Below are 18,809 nucleotides of genomic sequence, written 5' to 3' on the forward strand. Positions count from 1 at the left end.
CCTTCTTTCCAAAGCTGCCTGGCATGTTAGCTCGCAGCTGGGGGACTCCCTGCAGAGGCCTGAGCCTCTCCTACTGGGAGTTTGCGCTGAATATGGGATTAGTCAGAGTAGGAAAGGCCGTTTTGCTGGTTATCTAGGCCTGGGTTAAGGCTCAAGGGCTCAGGAGTCTGCCTGGTACCTGACAACTTTCCAGAAGGTACCTAGGTTTGTTTCCTCCCTGAGAAGGACTCTGCCAGTCTGTGGGCTGCCTGAGAAGTGGCCGCAGGCTGGGTGCAAAGCTGTCGGAGAACCAGGCACTGGGAGCAAGTGACGCGTTGGTGAGTCCAGTGAGCCTGAGACCTGGGCCTGGAGGACCGGGGACGAGTGCACTTGTCAGGGGTCACCCTGAGGAGCTGAGCAGAGCGTGGGGAAATGAAGGTGGGGAGGGCTTGGGCCCCGCAAATGAGGCCCTGTGCGGCTCTCAGGCCCTCACAGGGCTCACCCACGGGCTGCCCTCCTGGCTCCCTGGCTTCTGTCCTGGGCCCCGGGCTGTGACGTCTGAAGCTCCTTTCAGTGGTTATCTTCCACACACACCCCACCTCCCCGGGCCCACGCAGACCCCATTTGAACACATTCCTGGATTGTTTGGTGTCACACCTCCCAGGGGCCTTGTCCACTGCTTCCCATTTCCTCATCCAGTTTCCCCATCCCCGGTCCTTGATGCCCCCTCTGGGCCCCTCCCATCCGGAGGCTGCACCCTGTGTCTGGGACTCCCTGGCCTGCTTTCAAGTCTTTCCAAGCTGCACACTCTGGCTCCCACCCACTGGCCTGCCAAGTGGGGCAGGTCTGGGGTTACAGTCTCCTCCTTGGGAAGGGTACTGGGCCTCTGTGGGCAGCAGAGTCTCCCTTTGTGTCAGGACTGCTGTGAGGTCACGTTAAGAAAATGCTCATAAAATGAATATAAATGTGCCCGTCAGCCCCCTTCCCTCTTCCAGAACTGTGGTCCACCTTGACCCCAGTGTCTAGCACCAGAACCTGCCCTCCACCCGGAGGTCTGCAGCTTGGACTGAATGCGGGCGTAGGGGGCGGGGGTAGGGGGGTGGAGGTGTGCATTGAGGCAGAGCCGGGTGAGGCCAGAAGGGTGGTCTGTGCTTCCCCACCACTCCGTCCAGTCAGGAAAGCTCAGATGACAGGGGGATTGAAAAAGGGTAGATGTTTTCAGATGACATTCTTGGGATGTGAAAAGATTCAACAGCGAGGGCCCTGGGACTGGAAGGAACTGAGGGGCATTTTCCTACTCTGAGTTGAGCTGATTCTGGTGTACCCCAGGCAGGTCATCTTTTCTGTTAGAAGAATAGAAAGGGGCCTTGGAGCCTCTCTCCTCAGCAAATCTACACAACACCATTCTTTGTTGTTGTTAATTCTCACCTGAGGATATTTTTTTCACTGAATTTTTTTTTTTTTTTAGAGGGAGTGGAAGGCATGAGGGAGAGGAGAGAGAAAAATATCAATGTGACAGAGACATCAATTGGTTGCTTCCCACACATGCCCTGACTAGGGTGGGGGATTGAACCTGCAACCCAGGTACATGCCCTTGACCGAGAATCGAACTCATGACCCTTCGGTGCATGGGCTGATGCTCTAACTATTGAGCACACTGGCCAGGGTGACACCATTCTTTATCCATTCTATGTCAACTGGGGAAGAATAGATAACAAGAGTGGGTGGTCCCTTGCACGAGCTTAGATTTAAGGACCCAGGGAATAGTAACCACACCTAACACAGGTATCGTTTTTTTCCTGTTGACCACATACTGTTGGACCCCCCATGCAAGTGGGACTGGCTTAAAGAGGCAGAGTCCAGGGGCAGAGGGTTGAGGGAGGAAGAGGAAGAAACAGACGGGAAAGGCTTGCAAAGTAAGAAATTTCCTCCTGGCCTGGAGCCACCGTCACACTTGCGGCCAAAGTTCTTCCTGGGGATGGTGTGGAGGTGTCAGGTTGGTCCTCAGCCCTCCTGCTGGGTGACCTGCACAGCTCCTGGTATTTCAGTCAAGGCCAGTTCACCCAGCAGAAAGTCACCTTTGCTGTGCTGAAGAAGTGACACAGAGAGCAAGACGCTAGGAAAATTCCTTGGCAAGAGGAATGGGGAAACCAGGACAGATAGCTGAACAAACCGGCTGAGCAATTTCCAGCCAGATATAGAAGGTCCCCAGGGCGGAAAGCCCCGGGTGCCTAGCAACAGGCAAAGCTGGTGCCAGACCTCGCCCCCAGGTGCCCCCCCTCCCCCCACATTGCTGCTCATGCAGTTTAGACCCCCTGACCTTTTCTCCATAAAGATAACATCCAGGCCTCGGCTGCATTTCAACTCCAGGCCCAGGAGAGCAGCACACCAGGCAGCTGTGCTGACTCATGACCCTGCACCTGGCACCGGCCAATTGGTAGACCTGGATCCTGAAAGGACTCACCTGGAAAAGCTGATGAATATTCTATCGCGATCTCCCCTAAGACCGCCTCTAAACTCCCAGCCTTTAAAAACCATCAAAATGAAGGGCCCAAGGCACACTCTCCCTCCCACTCTCCCTCCCAGGAGCACGCCTTCACCTCCCCCTCCCTTCTTTCCCCAAAGGTGTGCATCTCCTAAACGCTAAGGGTCCCCACGGACTTGCCACCCGGAGAGCAAAGAGCAGCGGTAGCTGGTCCCGGCCTAATACCCTGAACCTGTGTCTAAGGCAGTGGTTCTCAACTTTGAGGCCCAGAAATCAGGATTTTAAAGATTCCCAGGTGATTCTAATGTGCAGCCAAGGTTGAGAACCACTGGTCTAAGGCCTTTTCTCTGACTTCCCAGTGAGCCAAAACAGTTCCGCCTCATCTCTCTCCTGTTGCTGCTTCTCTCCTAAACCCCTCCTTGTTTCACTGTTCCCAGCTTTAATAAACACCCTCTCATAATCACCTGGACTCGTGTTGTGAAATCTTTCCTGCACAGAGTCAAGAACCACACACTGCAGGCCGCCCGCCTGAGGCAGATCCGCTCCGGCCCAGCACTTTTCTGGTGACAGCAGCAGCTCCCGGGAAAGGAGTTTCTCTGTGGCCTTTGGATGGTGCCAGTGTGGTTCTGCTCAGCACAGTGGAGATTCCTGCATGGACGGCTCACCCCTAAGGGTCTCCTTCTCATGCCGTGCACGACTATCCCTACCACTGACCAAAGGTCCTAGAGAGGAGAGGTCGCAGCCAGAGCCCAGGTGAGGAGGACCTGGCATCCCTGAGGCCCTGATCTTTTAAAACGAGGTCCCTACCTCTGGCTGAGCAAAGTGGGGTCCCCGTCGGAGAGAACCCCCAGGTTGAGTTGCTGTCGCAGGGCTGGAGGCACCCCAGTGTTTTGGGCTCATCTCTTGAGAATGGGTGGCCTCATAGTAATAATGATCATGTAGAGGTTCAGAACAAGCTGCCCCAAGATGTGCCCTAGCCGTAAGCAGATTATTTTGAGCTTAAGGCAACTGAGACTCCGTGGGCTCACAAGAAACTTCTGCTTCCCCTACTCTCTACCCCCTTAGCCAGAAGAATGCAAATTAGGAGCGGAGCCCACGTAGGAGATCTCTCCAGTAATTACTGAACAGGTGCTCTCTCTGCTTGACCCTTTGAAGCCCCAAGGTGCCTAACCTCCCTAGAGCTCAGAATGTCTTCTGTACCTCAGCTTCCCTCTCCATCTCTGAACCGCTCATGTACGTGGGGTCTCTGGCCTCCTATGTATGCAGGGTTCCATACATACACATGTAATTAAATTTGGGCATTCTCTCCTGCTCATCTGCCTCATGCCTATTTGATTAGACCAGCTCAAAGGACCCCGAGGATAGAGAAATGTTCCTCCCTCCCCACAACGGCACTTACTTAGAACATCTGTGTGCATGAGTGCAGCACAGGGCGCGGCAGTAAGGGCGGCAGTAGCCTACCTGTGTGGCCCTCCGGGGGCTCCGCCATAAAGGGGTAGCCGAGTCTGAGGCTGAGATAGGCCTCCTGTCATCTTAAGATGACAAGCAAAGGCTCCAGTGGAGAGGCTGCTACAGGAAAAGCGCTCCTCACCCCACCTGGTGCAGCTGGTTGAACTGGAATTGCAGGAAACTTCAGGAAAACGGGGCCTGGGTTTGAGAAAACACCCTTCAACTCTAGTGGACACTTGAATCCCACTGCGCTCCCCACCCGCCTTGGCTAGGATGGCTGAACAAGTTACCTGAATTTGGGCACTTTTACAAATACTGCTGTATAGGACTTAAGACACGCAGGTTATAAGATTACTTCCCTACCACATTTTAGTGGACAGTGTGTAAAGGTTTTCACATATTTTGCAACATGTGGATAAAATACTTTCAAACAGTGATTGGGTTTAAGCATTTCAAGCTCTTAACTGAATAAGTCTCTTTATTTCCGTAAGCACTTAAGTAAAATAAAAGGTATCAAAATTTCCAAGATATAGATAGGGCAATTCATTGTGAAAGTTAGAGATTGAATGATTTGCTTCATTTTCTTGCTACAAATGTTTCTTGCTACAAATCTAGCATTTTTAGCTGTTTTAAACTAACACACACACACACACGCATGCACACACATGCACACACTACCCTGTTAGGTTTGATCAGATAACTGAATCGATATCCCTTCCTCCCCTGGGAACTGACCTTTAGGCCACTTCACAACCAACATTCCCTTTTGCTTAGGCCACATTCCATTTGCTAAGACCATTATCCTTCCCCTCCAGACCTTCCCAGGATCTGGACCCGCCCAGAGGATTCCCTGCCAGGAAAGCCCACCTAGAGTCCCTTTAAAACCCCTGACTCCTGTCCCTGGGTGCTGGCGCCATTTTGGGGCTCAGCCCACCTGGTTTTCCAGGTGACCTAATAAAGTTAAAATTCTTTACCACTTTTTGCCTGGTGTGTTCCTCCTTCGGTCACGTTAACAGTTTTATTCTCCTGCATGTTCCCCATAAGTAACGAGGGGCTTCCTGTAAGAAACAAAGCCAGTGTGAGGAGGGGAAGTGCCCGAATCTGTGCCTCATCTCCTTTGGTCACTGAAAGGGCCAATGATCACCCCAAACGTCCTCTGTGACATTAGAGTGTGCTGTCAGTCCCTTCAACTCCTTATCAGAGTCCAAATAAAAATCACCTTCACAGGTCAGTGCCAGCTTTGCTGTTTTAAGGCAGCTTTTTGTCTATGAACTGTTAAAGGGTAAACGGAGGCATATAAACACATTGGAGAGTTGATTTAAGCAAAAATCAGCCAGGCAGTGTCAAGCCAGAGTGAGTAGGAGCTCTTCGCCCACACAAGCCAGGGAGACATACAGAGAAGGCGCAGAAGTAAAGGACGGAAATTGGGTGGCTAGATCTTACAGCCTACTTGGCTGTGACTGGTGGTCCTTAGCATTTGATTTCATATCCTTGAGACATTTACAGATTGTGTTTTTTTGCAGACCACCACAGCATTAGAGTCACCTCCTTGCTCAATTAATTTACCACCACCTTGGCAGAATGGGTGCTGGGCTCTTTTCCCACAGCAGGCTGTTTCATTGTTTCATTAATGACCAGGAGTCTATTGATTCCCCTAAGGATTGCAGGAGGAGGAGGAGAATACGATTGTACAGGGCCTGACTGGGTCAGTGCTTCTAAACTAGTCCAGAGTTGTGGAGCTGCGGAGGAGAGCTGGGAGCATTCTGCCAGGGAGGGCCCCTTGCCAGGGAGGGCCCCTTGAAGGAACTGAATTATCTACACACAGAACTGGGGCGGAGGGTGAGTGGGAGGGACCCTATGAATGGCCTGGGTCTTGAAGTCGTAGAAGAACCCTCAGGTCACTCTGGTCCAGTCTCCAGCTTGACCATGAGCAAGTGGAGAGCAGCATCCCAGGGCTCCTGGGCTCAGCAGAGTGCTTAGTGAAGAGCAAGGGCCCAATATCTTGTTCTTGAAGACAGGGAAACCAAAACCCAAAGGGGTTACCTGACCAAGATCATAAAGGTAATTTCTAGTGGAGTCGGGACTTTCAGCCAAGGCCTTGCTTCTCCTCCATTAGCCGCAGTATGTCATTAATTCATTGAACAGGACCGTCTTCCTCATCTAAGGGCCAGGGGCTCTGGGTATAATAAAGTCCCTTCCTGCCCCTGGAGCCATTTACAATCTAGTAAAGGAGAGATGAGAAATGTGTAAAACTAGATGAAGGATGTGCTGGTACTTACTCTGGGATTTAGATGGGCCTGGTCTCCGGAAGTCACCAACATGGGCACACGCCTCCCTCATCGCGCTGTGCCCTCCTTTCTTCTAGTTGCTTGGGCCACTGGATCTTCCTCGACTTTCCTTCTCCCACATTCCATCTGTCAACGAGTCCTGTTGGTTCTACCATCAAACATAACCAGAGTCTCACTGGCCTCATCTCCCGCTGTGCAATCACCCAGGACCAGCCACTGCTCTCACCCCGTCCGGATGCCAGCCCACCCGGTCTCACTCGTCCTCCTATGCCCTCTGAGACTTCTCCCAGAGCAGGCAGAGCAACCCAGAAGGTAAGTGGATCTTGTCACTCTACTGCTCAAAACCCTCACCTCAATCTCCTATCTGGCCACACACATCGTGCTGTTTTGAGCACACCATACGCTTTTCTTCTGCTTTAAAAGAGTTTCCTCTACAAATCCTTATGACTCCCTTTCCTCACTTCTTCAGATCTTGGTTCAGATATCTCCTTACTAGTGAGGCCTTCCCTAACCACCTAGTTTAAAATTCCATCCCCACCTCTTCTAGTCCCGTATGCAGCACATCCACGCTCCTTTCCCTGCTTAGCTTTGCTCCACTGTACTCAATACCATCTGACACAATACTTGTTCACGTAGTTTCCCTTCTCCCCCCAGAATACTAGTATAACCAGCCTCAGTGATTTGGGCTGTATGCTTATGACTGACACACAATTTGGTGTCAAGTTTAGGACTGAGACTTGGAGTGGGTATTTCCCAAACTTTAAAAACAACGGTCCCACAATAATACAAATATCCCAGGCTCCCTACTGGAAAAGGCCTCCAGGTAAAAATTAAGGTTTCACGTATACATTTGCATGAGTCAAGATTGTGTTGAGCTTTTTTGTTGTTTGAATTACAAAATTAGGTGTTGGTTTGAATTTTTAAGTGTAAAATCGTAATATGGACTATGACTTCTTAAACTGTATACCTTCCCACCCCTGAGCCCGCCATCTCCTCAGGAGATTCTGATATGCCTCTCCAGGGGTCTCTTACCCATCCTGCACTGAGAATCTGTCTAAAATGGTGGGTATTTTTCCTTTTTAAAAAAATCCACACCCAAGGATATGTGTATGTTTTTTTAAATTGATTTTAGAAAGGAAGGGAGAGAGTGTGTGAAAGAAACATTGATGTGAGAGAGAAGCATCGATCAGTTGCTCCCGTACGTGCCCCCACCGGGGACGGAACCTGCAAGTGCCCTGACGGGATGATGCTCCAACTAACCAAGCCAGAAGACCAGGCTTTTTTCTTTTTTTAAAGACAGTGCAGGCAGTGTAGCCTTCTCAGTTCTGGGAGGAATTGAGTATGTTAAATTTGGAAAACATTTAATATTGTTCACTCCTGATAAAAGAATTCTTTGTATCTAAGACTGAATTCCACGTCAAAAGTAGATCAATACAAAGAAAGTACAAACGTTTTGATAGTATGGAACAAAGAGGATCTGAAACACAGGCAAAAAACTAAACAAATTGTAATAGGACTTTAGTAATTAAACAGGTTACACACAGCAAGCATGTTAAACTCAAAGGCTAACACGGGCCAAATAAACAAGGTTTAAGTTTATGTGGGCCACAAAAAAAAGCAAAAGCTTAATTTTCATAGAAATGTAGATTTCGATAGAGACATGCTGAATACAAAAGTAATCATTAACATAAAATAATACATTTTAATAAAAATATTTTTTCTTGAACATCACCAGAAAGTGAATAACTGCACAAATGAATAAGCATAATGCAAATTAACCTATTTTTCTTGTTCTCCCAAAGTGAAATATTTCCTGCTATGCACACCAAACAAGTCAGTCAAAGACTAATGACATGGCAATCGGCTGCTAAAATATTCGCTGCTAGTATTAGTGGAGAGAAATGGTGTGCCTGCCCATAAGGCACATAAGGGAAATGAATGCAACACAATTACAGTAATCAGTCATTAGCGAATGTTGCAGTTCATTATTAATAATTATGTGTAACAGGATATTGTAAAAATTAAGTTACGAAATTGTTATTAAAACATTTCTTACAAACCGTTATATTGGCTGGGCCGCAAAAATATTCGCTGTGGGCCACATATGGCCTGTGGGCTGCGAGTTTGACATGCTTGGGTTACACCTTCTCTGCTGTGAATATAAAATAGAGGCATAAGCTTAAAAAATGGTAGCAAAGTGGTGTCACCAAACTAAGAAGTCAAATGCAAAATGACATGCTAAAGAATGAACCTTTTGGCCAGATAAAACCGAACCTCAGGTGAGAATGTGTATGAGAAACCAACTCTCTGAAGATGGGTCAGTTTACTTTGAAGCATGTCATGTCTGCCCAGACAGGTTATTCTCTGAAGGGTCAGCACTGGCCACTGGCCTAGAGTAGAAGAGAAACAGCGGAGACCAGAACACAGCAGTGCCAGGCTCTGTGCACACAGAAAGGGACCCTGCTTAGCCTCAGTTCTCTCATTTTGGAATCACGCAATTTGGAAAAGGAAACCCAACTACTAGTAAAGTATGACCCCCTTTCTCTTCAAAGAAATAGCTTATTTACATTGTGGAGTGGAACCCCAATTCTTTAATATTTCTGACAAGTGTTATTCTAATAACACGGGCCAGTCTGAGCTGGGATCTGGTATTTCAATACAAATAAGATCCTTAGAGATTCAGAACCTTATTCCTTCCTCCTTGTTAACCCTAACCTCTTCTGGAGTCATGCGGGCTGTTTTATGAAGATTGATTTAGAGATACTCAGAGGGCTACTGAGGTTCTACTGGGAAGGATTCTTGCCCCTCTCCTTGGGGGTACAAGATATTGACTGACCGGCGTTTGGGGCTGTCACTCTGTGTTCTCTAGACAAATCAGCAAAACGGCACGACGTGATCGAATCCCAACACTCAGAAGGGCGCACTGGAAGTCGAGCTCCGGTGCAGGCTCACCTGCAGAGTCGGTGCGGCACCTGAATCACCAGACACTATGGTGTCGACCTTTCTGAGAAGAGCAGAATGTGAGATTCTTCAAAAAGTCTAACATAGGCTGAACACTCAGCTCTAAACTATTTACCCAGACAGGAGTAAAATATATTCCTCAACACCAGGCGTGCATGGCTCCGAGGAACGACAGGGCCCTGCACGGCACACGGTAGGCCCTCAAAACAAGTCTGTTGAATGAATAACAAGAAATGACCAGAGTCCATCAAACATCAGCCTGGTTACATGTAAGAACACAGAGCCCTTTCCAAACTGCTTCGTTTTTTTTTGTAACTGAGGATTCCTCACTTCTGTCATTCCCTTACTAATAAGCCAGGTACAATAATTTTAAACAAGAATTCCTAAATCGGTAAGAAAGTAAGGTCTCACAAAGAATAGACGGGCTTCTTGTAATTTATTTGAGTTATTTCCAAGCAACAGTTACAAAAGTTTTTAATTTTTATAATACTCTTGATAAGAAAATAAAATTTAAATAAAAATACATTCTCAATAATACAATATGGTTACACAAATGCACTACATTAAGTTTTGATAACTTACATTTTAAAACTGGACACTGTAAAAACCGATATTTACTAGCAACATATTAATTTCCAAGTTATAAAAATGGAAGCAAATAATATCAATCAAGGCTGGTAGTTTAACTGGAGAATAAGTCCTGTATTTTTCACATCAGCAAGCACACCTGAAAAGCTCTGCTGCATTCTGTCTTTACAGTATGTACCGTTAGAACAAATTAAAGGTGCTTTTACGTTTAAAACAATCTGTTTTCTAAAACCTGGTATGAATGAGCCTTTCTGATAAATGCATGAAATTAGGCTTCAAAATCAGAGACAAAAGCCACAGCATTTGTCATTTTTTTGAATAATAAGGAAAGCCTCATTTGACACTTAACCATTACCTGTTATATTATAAACATATTTCTTTGGCAAATAAAATCATTCAATTTGATAAATTATATTCCTGGGAGTGAAAACTTTGCTATTGCCCATCATCTTATTAAATGAATATTAAAACACAAAGTTGAACAAAAAACAAAACAAACAATAACAACAAAACAAGTAAGAGATCACCTCAATTTCAACTGGTGGAAGTGGCTAATCTAAGAACCAGAACTGGCGTTTATGGCAAGAGTAGTCTGTATCGTTTTTTTTCTTTCCTTCTTGGGGTTTCCAGGTTTTTAGGGTGAAGTGAGCTGCCATATATGTTTTCAAGTGTGGAAAAGGCAGAGAAAGCAGATCAAGTAGTAAAAATCAAAGTATTCATAGGTAACGGCAGAGGAATGAGGCCTTGGGGAGCCAAACAAAAAAGCACTACTAGCCAGACTTACATTAATAAGTCACAGTTTTAAACCGAAACGTGTAAATACTCCAAGGTTCAAAGTACCACATTTAGAAAATGTTTAAGTTTAAAAAGACAAAATAAAAGTACCGTGGTTTTTAATACTGATGAAGCAAAGTATGTCCCTCTTGACTTCAAGTTGGCAACTTGCTTCGATTGCTTATTTACAGTTACGGTTTTTAGGATAAAAGTAAATTATTAGGATAAAACAGGATTCAAACAGTTGCTTGCCCAAATTCCATTTGGCTAGCAGGCAATAAGGAAATAGCAATGAAATATAAACATTTTCAGGAAAGCACTATTTCTAGACTTAAACACCGATCATTGAACTGATCATAAGGATTAGATACCACGGAGTATCTAAAGCATAATCTGGGGCTGGGAGCCCAGATTATTAAAGTGCGCTGGGCGACTGTTCTGGAGTTGGCTCTCAACTTGGTAACAGTCACACTAGGAGAGGGCGTCCCGATGGTGGCCCTTATATAACACAACATGGAATAGCAGGTGAAGTCGAGTGATTTTCCCACCACCTTCGTTCACTGTTTACTCTCTCCTTTTTCAGAAGAAATGTCCTTAGAAGTCATGTTAACCTGAACTCTCAAATCAAGAAAATGAGTACCTGATATTTAAAACAATGAAAAAAATTTAGTGGTCTTATTTTATTTCATTTGCCACCATTCATCCCAAATGTAAACAAGATGCACCCAACAGTGCATGTTCCCTGGTTCCTCCTATCTGAGTTCTGTTTACATCTTTAATCAGGCAGTTTTCTAAAGTTTCGGTCACTGCTCTTAATGTAATCTGTAATGACTAATGGACCAAAGAAAAATCTTGTATTTTTTTCTTTTTTTTTTGGAGGCAGAGGGTAGGTGAACTAAATAAATGGAAAGCTCTGACTTATGGGCTGGGATTTTCTAGAAAAACAACACAATGTTGGCAGTATAGAGCAGGCACTAATGGTAGTGAAAAGTCCACAGAACACAGAGTGTGTTACAAAAAGAGATGGTACGGAGGAGTTCTCCTTTTGTTACAAAGCTTCTTTAGGAAGATTCTTTCTATTTTAAAAAAGTTGCAGAAACATGGCTTTCGACACACAGATATGAAGGGAATCTTGGATTTCAAATTCTATAGCAATACATCAATATGGGATTCCCAAACAGTTAATTCCAATTATTAAATATTAAATACAAAGTGAATGCAGATGACACTGAAGCCAATGTTCATTCTTAAATACTATAAACAAAACATATGATGAATTGAAAAACTCCAACAAAAATATTTTCCAGTTCTGAATCAATTGGTCAAACTCTAGGATGCTTTCCCACCAATTGGATTTTCCCTAGAAAAAAAGAGAAAATATTTTTTCAAAAGTTAAAAAATATAACATTTTAAAAAGTGACACACACCGCATAGTATCTATTAAGTATTTATAATTTTCCCTTGGTAATCTCTCATGCCAAGTCTTATTTCATTAACTCAGCAAGTATTTGCTGACCACCTAACCACCTATTAAATGTCAGGCACTATTTCAGAAGCTACAGCTACAACAGTGAAGAGAATAGACCAAACCTTTTGTCCTCCTGGAGCTTACATTATGGGATAAGGAAAATAAAACAAACAAGTAAAATATTTAGTACAAGAGGGAATGGTATTTCTTGATCGAGAAAAATAAAGCTGGAGAGGGGCACAGTGTGTGTGTACAAGGAGGACCTACTACGTAAGGATGGCCAACACTGGCTAGGGCTCATAGGGAAACTTCCTGGGGCTCCAAAACCGTATGGTACTGTGGGAAGAGAACCGACTACACTAATGTAGAAGAGACAGGATTAGGATGTTTACAATATACTGAGCCTTCGATCCAGGGAGAACATAAACATTTATACCTGTCAAACTGATTTTTATTGCTCAAAAAGCACAAAAATAATTATTAATCTGCATAATTTAAAACACACACACCTAAAGTGATGGGGCCTGGATTCAAAGTCCCCTCACACATCAGCTGTGTGACGTTGGGCAAGGCGCTTCTCTTGCCTGAGCCTCAGTGACTCTAGCTGAAAATGGGAATGTAACAATGTTGGCTGACGTGAGGATCAATGAGAGAGTGTACCTTGTGGCACACACTTACTTGCTGGTCTAAGGACTGTCCCCTCCCTATTGACTTCTGTGTAAACAGGAAAAAGATTCTAGTGCTAGTCCGGGACAGTCCTGCAGCCTAGGGGCAACTGGAGTTACCATTAGATAAGGTTCTTTTCTCTCAGTGAGGATAAAACAGCTCCTTCTACCTCTGGACACTATTATATAAAAATGTGAGGCTCTGAACTATTGTAGCCCATCTGTGAGCACGAGGGGACAGCCGAGGACAGAAATCACCTGTTGAGGAGGCTGAGTGGCTGGATGGACTTTGATGAGAGCGCTGAGCTGGTGAGCTAAACAACTGTAGAAATTAGGACTCAATTTGTGAGATTAAAAGATTTCTTATTGGTTAGGACTTCAACTGGGATTTTCTGTTACTTGATGCTAAAAATAATCTAAGTGATCTGATCTAAAGTACTGGACACAGTACCTGGTGCTAGAATAAGCTCCTAATAAATGTTAGCTGTGTTGTTATCCACTGTAGTATCCATCTACAGCTGAGATGGACTCGAAAATCTACTATAAAGTACTCTAGCACTTGGACATCACTTTTTTTTTTTTTTTTTTTGGTACGTAGTATGTATAAGGCACTGTGGGAGATACTAAGGAGGAAGAGGGTCAGTAAAAACAAAACGAATAACAGGCTACCGGGTATTCAATTTAATGGATGACGTTGGGATATAACATTAAAAGTAGAGATGATGTACAGCACCAACATGAGGAGATGATACCAGAACTGAAAACACAAAGATCACTGGCCAGGGAGATTCTCACACAAGAGGAAGGTTCTGAGCTGGGTCTTGAATAATGAAGGTAGGAGGCCTGCATTTCAGGTGTGAGTACAGAGCAATCTCAAACTATGTTTAAAAAGTACCTTAAAAATACTTACTTGCTCCCATATTTTGCACTACTTGATCTTTTCTTCCTATACTTTTCATGAGGTTCATCTAGCTTCTCTATGATGCTTTTTATTTGCTGAATTGTCTTAAAGGTTGTTACAGAATCCTCGATTACAAAGTTAGAATAATCATCAGGCTCTTTCTGTGGTCCTTGATACACTGCTATAGTTCCACAAGCCTCTACAAGGAGCAGCAAAATCTCTGATCAGACAACTATGTCCCATAAATGTAATTAGTAGTAGAAATAAGAACTTTTCCAGTGTCTCAAGCTGGGGAGATTTCCCCTGGGAATGCACAGATAACCAAAATACATTCATTTTATTAATTATGATCCTCACATTTATGCAAAAATAGCATTTTTACTTCATGAAAATCTATGAGAAATTCTCCCCCCTTTGACAGTTTGTCAACTGTCACATAAGTAACATTTTGGTAAATATGATTATTTTCAACTTTAAGATAATGCCAAAGCAATACTTCAGGAACTGGTAATTAAGGAACATGGTTAAATAAAAATATTTTAATCATACATTACCTTCCATTTTCTGTAGCTTAAGTAAACTGAGGGTAAAAAGGGAATAAATTCTTTCTGTTTCTCTGTCTTCATCAATATCTATCTGGATGTCTGCAGGGACACCTCTATGGTAAAAATGAAATTAAAGACATTGAGAAAATTTCACTTTGTTAACATGCCAAACATTTTTGACAGTTTGAGACTAAAAAACAAAACCACAGAATTTTGTAGAAGGAACCTAAGAAATCTAGTCACATTTGGTAATTAAATTAAACAGGGCCAACAGAGGCTTGGTTATTATGCAACTCAAATCAAAAGAAGAGGAATTTAAAAGTGAAATCCTTTTCATAACCTATGCTTCATCTCAATAGTAACACGTTATTTCTTCATTCAATAGCTGTTCTATACAATCATAAAAGGGAGTGCTTAGCCCAGCCAGTGTGGCTCAGTGGCTGAGCACTGACCTATGAACCAGGGGGTCATGGTTCGATTCCCGGTCAGGGCACATGCCTGGTTTGCAGTCTTTACCTCTGGTGGGGGGCATGCAGGAGGCAGCTGATCAATGATTCTCATCATTGATATTTCTATCTCTCTCTCCCTCTCCCCCTTCCTCTCTCTAAAATCAATAAAAACATAAAATTTTAAAAAAGAGAATGCTTGCCCTGGCCGGTTTGGCTCACTGGATAGAGTGTCGGCCTGGGGACTGAGGAGTCCCGGGTTTGATTCCGGTCAAGGGCATGTACCTTGGTTGCGGGCACATCCCCAGTAGGAGGTGTGCAGGAGGCAGTTGATTGATGCTTCTCTCTCATTGATGTTTCTAACTCTCTATCCCTCTCCCTTCCTCTCTGTGAGGAGTCAATGGGATATATTTAAAAAAAAAGAGAGAGAGAATGCTTAGCCCTTCTTCCTTGATAATCTTGGCTCAAGTTTATGTTGCCCTTTTTTCTGACTTGTGCCAGCCACTATTAATTTGAGAACATTTCTATCACTCTAAAAAGAAACACTTTACCCATTAGCACTCTCCATCCCTCCTGCCCTCCCACCCTATGTCCTGCTAATCTACTTTCTGTCTCTATGAACTAACCTATTCTGGACACTACATAAATATTATTGTAAGGTATATGGTCTTCTTGTCTGGCTTCCTTCATTTATTAGCATATTTCCAAGGCTCACGTGTGTTGTAGCATATGAAAGTACGTCATCTCATTTTATGGCTGGAAATATTCCATTGCATAGAGACCACATATGAAACACTGCTTTTTCAATCGGAAAGAAACTTACGCAGTACATGGCTTGCAGCCGAGAGCACTTTCACTGGTCTCCTGACAGCAGAGCCAGCTGCCATTGAGATATGCAGAGGGATGGTAAGAGCTGAGCCTGTTCTGATTGCACCGGCTCACCCTGCAGAGTACGTCTATCCATTCATTAGCTTCTACACAATTATTTGCCTGGACGTAGAGTGGTTTCTCCGTATGAATTACTTGGAACATCTTTATAGGCAATTAAGATAAAAAGTTAGTGACAGTCTAAAAACCAAGACATAGCACAAAACAGAAAAAGGTATATCACAGAAATATAGTTTGCTTGGCTAGATAACTGTTGCTGAAGTAGCTTATGAACTGTTACTTTTCAAGCAAGGACAATCTGAGTCACATGATACTAAACTGATCATCACTATATAATTTTTAGAAGCCACACATGGCCAAAGGAACGGACTATCATATACATAGGAATAAAGGGAGGGAATTTCAGATGGAAGAAAAAGTGTAAGTAACGGCAAAGCAGTGGGAAATAGAGCAAAACAAGGAAATCGCCTTGGTTGGCTGGAGTATAATGGTAGGTACTGAATGGCAGAAGATAGGATTGCACAGATTGGTTGAGAATATATCACTAAAGATTTAAATGTCAAGCTGAGAAGTTTAATAGGGTAATATTGAGAAAAGTGCTGTTAACTGAATAGGCTAGGCAGACTCTACAAGGCATCAACAATAACGAACAATTTTAAGACAGTTCTAAACAGCAATTATAAAATATTAATGATTAATGGCAAACACTAAAATGACCAACCTCTGGAAAATTTTCAACTAAGTAATTATATGCACTTTAAAAAGCTTTAATTATTTCTGTAACTTACATTTTTCTTGTTGAAAGAACTATCTTCCAGTTTTTCCACAGCAAGAATGTTTTTCACTGGAATTGTGTAAAGTGCATCTTTCCCTAAAAAGAAAAGAAGTACAACAAAATTAAAATAATTTCCTGAGAATTATAACGCTAAGAGGCTAATTCTGTAAGGTTTCAGTTCATCTTCTTGATGGTAGGAGTATAAGTAACTACAGATTTCCAAACTGCACACATATAAATATTCTTTATTTTATGGAACAGATAACTTTTGATTGTTTTCTATAAAGTGACTTCCTCTTTACTTTTTATCAGTATAAAATTAAAACATTTTCAAGGAAAAATGTGGAAATAAATTTGATCTCTATGTAGAAAATAAAAATGTTATAATTATTTTTTATATATCTAGCATTATTTTTATTTTACTGTGAGATGATACTCAAAAAGCATTTTTCAGTTGATTAGAACAAATTCTCATAAATCTTTTCTTAACATTCAATATAATTTGGTAAAATGTTATAATAGTTTGTAATATTAAATGGAGACCTAAAAAAAATACTTAGTGACAGAGGCCTATTCGAAACTTGCTTAATTTTCATTCATGGAGTTATCACATGAGCAGTGAATCTATATCTAGGTAAATTTTTCTGGTTTTCCAATATAATTAAGGGGTAACCCTCAAAATAATGACTTTTCATTGAAAAATTGTTTATTACTATCACATGTTGGCTGGTCAGCTGACTAGAGCTATCAAATTTACTCTAAGAGATACAGGGAACAAAAGTAAAAATTTTATTTGGTACAGTGAATCTTTAACCCAATTTAAGAATTTGGAAATTTGAGTTTGCTAAAAAAGCTCCAGTCCTGGCTGGGGTAGCTCAGTTGGGTTGGCATCATCCTGTATAGCGAAAGGTTATGGGTTTGATTCCCAGTCAGAGCACAAGCCTGGGTTACATTACAGGCTCAATCCTGGGGAGCGGGAAGAGAGGTGGCACACTTAGGAGCCAGCCAATAGATGTTTTGCTCTCACATCGATGTTTCTCTCTCCCTCTCCCTCTAAAAAAAATCAATAAAAAATAGAAGCTCCATAATAATATGGCATGAAGGATATGATGCACTTCAACTTACAATTTACCTGAGAACAGACTTGATCTCATATAATCATAGGAACTATAAACAAATAGGATTATGACTTTTTCTGGTCATTTTGTAATGTTCTTAGAAAGTCAAAGCTTTGTTTTCTTTCTCCAAACTTTCTTTTAATGACATGTAGAGTAAAGTGCTGGAGGTTAAGACCTTTACATTTTACATTAGTCCATGTAATGTACAGCTTTTTGGTCAAAGAGAGTTATTTGTTTAATAAAGGCTTTCTGTCTTAAACAGAGAGGTTAACATAGACTATTTGCTAAGTTTGGTTCCTATCATAAAATCTAAAATTTGTGTAATTCAAGCAGATGTGATATACAATTAAAAAAACACATAAAATCACTTAATTCAACTATTGTATTGAATGTGTACTATATACCAGACACTGTATCTCACTTGGGACTAAGCAGTAAGCAGAACATAATAGGCCCCTAATGAAGGTGATGTTTAGGTCTGGAAAGATTGACATAGACAAATATATACTAGGTGGAGATGAATGCTATAATTAAAATTACCTGAGGTGATGTTATAGAAAGTAATTGGGAAGTTATTTTAAATTGGGTGGTTAGGGGAAACTTTTCTAAGGAAATGACATTTAACTTTAACAAATATAAATTGTAAATGCACAGGATAATAAGAAAAAACCAACAGTGGTCTCCTGAAAGCAGACAAGGTCAAATTTACGGCAGGGGAAATGGGGAGGGAGTAAACTCAAGAAAGCCACAGGCGGAGCTACATGTAGCGTAGAAGACATCTGCACAAGTAGGACTGGTTAGAAGACAGCTTAAGCCAGAGTCAATGGACACACTCAGACACATCAGCATGATTCGTTGGCAAGCTGCATCTGAACAGCTAGGCCAATTAGGTCTTCATCTCTCCTCCTCCCACCCCCGCAGCCTGTGCTAAGCATCAGTCAACAGAGGCATATATCCTGGGCTAAAGCAGCAAGGATGCATACTGGGCTGTAGAGCAGTGCCATGTCACAGGTAGCTGCGGCCCTCAGGAGGGAAGAAGAGCACCCACACCAGAAAACAAGCACTAGCACCCTTGCCCCTCCCTCAATCAAGGGCCGTAAGCCACCGAACACTCGAGCAGTAATCAAACTGTAAAACACAATATGAGCAAATCACAAAAAAATCGCAAAAAGATAAACAAATATGAGCAAATCACACACACAACACAAAATCACCAAAGAGATGAGGAAATCACCAAACTCTAAAGGAGAGACACACATAACACAACAAAGAGAGGAAATCTCAGGAAACTGTGTGACAAATTATGGGGCAGAAGACATGTATGTGGGTGCCGATCTACACTACAGGGGGCACCACAGAGGTTACAGAGAATTTACAAATTTTGCAGGAAATTTCTATTTTTAGATTTGTTGAATATACAAAGCATGCACATACCCTAGGATTGCTATATTCGTTAATTTCTGGACAAATTATAATTTG

At 42.8% G+C, this 18,809-nt stretch overlaps 1 protein-coding gene across 6 annotated transcripts in view; it reads right to left on the minus strand.

Annotated features, from left to right (window-relative positions):
- Positions 1-9,581: 9,581 nt before the first annotated feature.
- RASA2 (RAS p21 protein activator 2) overlaps positions 9,582-18,809 on the minus strand; it is a 129,412-nt gene continuing 120,184 nt past the window's right edge. For 5 of the 6 annotated variants that reach the window (XM_081106125.1, XM_081106124.1, XM_081106123.1 and 2 more), the window contains exons 20-24: positions 16,226-16,308; positions 15,373-15,581; positions 14,113-14,216; positions 13,568-13,757; positions 9,582-11,884 (exon numbers count right to left, since the gene is read on the minus strand). In XM_081106125.1, coding sequence (XP_080962251.1) covers positions 11,854-11,884; positions 13,568-13,757; positions 14,113-14,216; positions 15,373-15,581; positions 16,226-16,308 — 617 coding nt within the window. In that variant the 3' untranslated portion in view covers positions 9,582-11,853. Of the gene's footprint in view, positions 11,885-12,860; positions 13,758-14,112; positions 14,217-15,372; positions 15,582-16,225; positions 16,309-18,809 lie in introns of those variants that run through there. The other variant, XM_081106126.1, reaches the window with a different exon arrangement.

The sequence above is a fragment of the Myotis nattereri genome (assembly GCF_964212035.1).
Source record: "Myotis nattereri genome assembly, chromosome: 14".
NCBI classification, from domain to species: domain Eukaryota; kingdom Metazoa; phylum Chordata; class Mammalia; order Chiroptera; family Vespertilionidae; genus Myotis; species Myotis nattereri.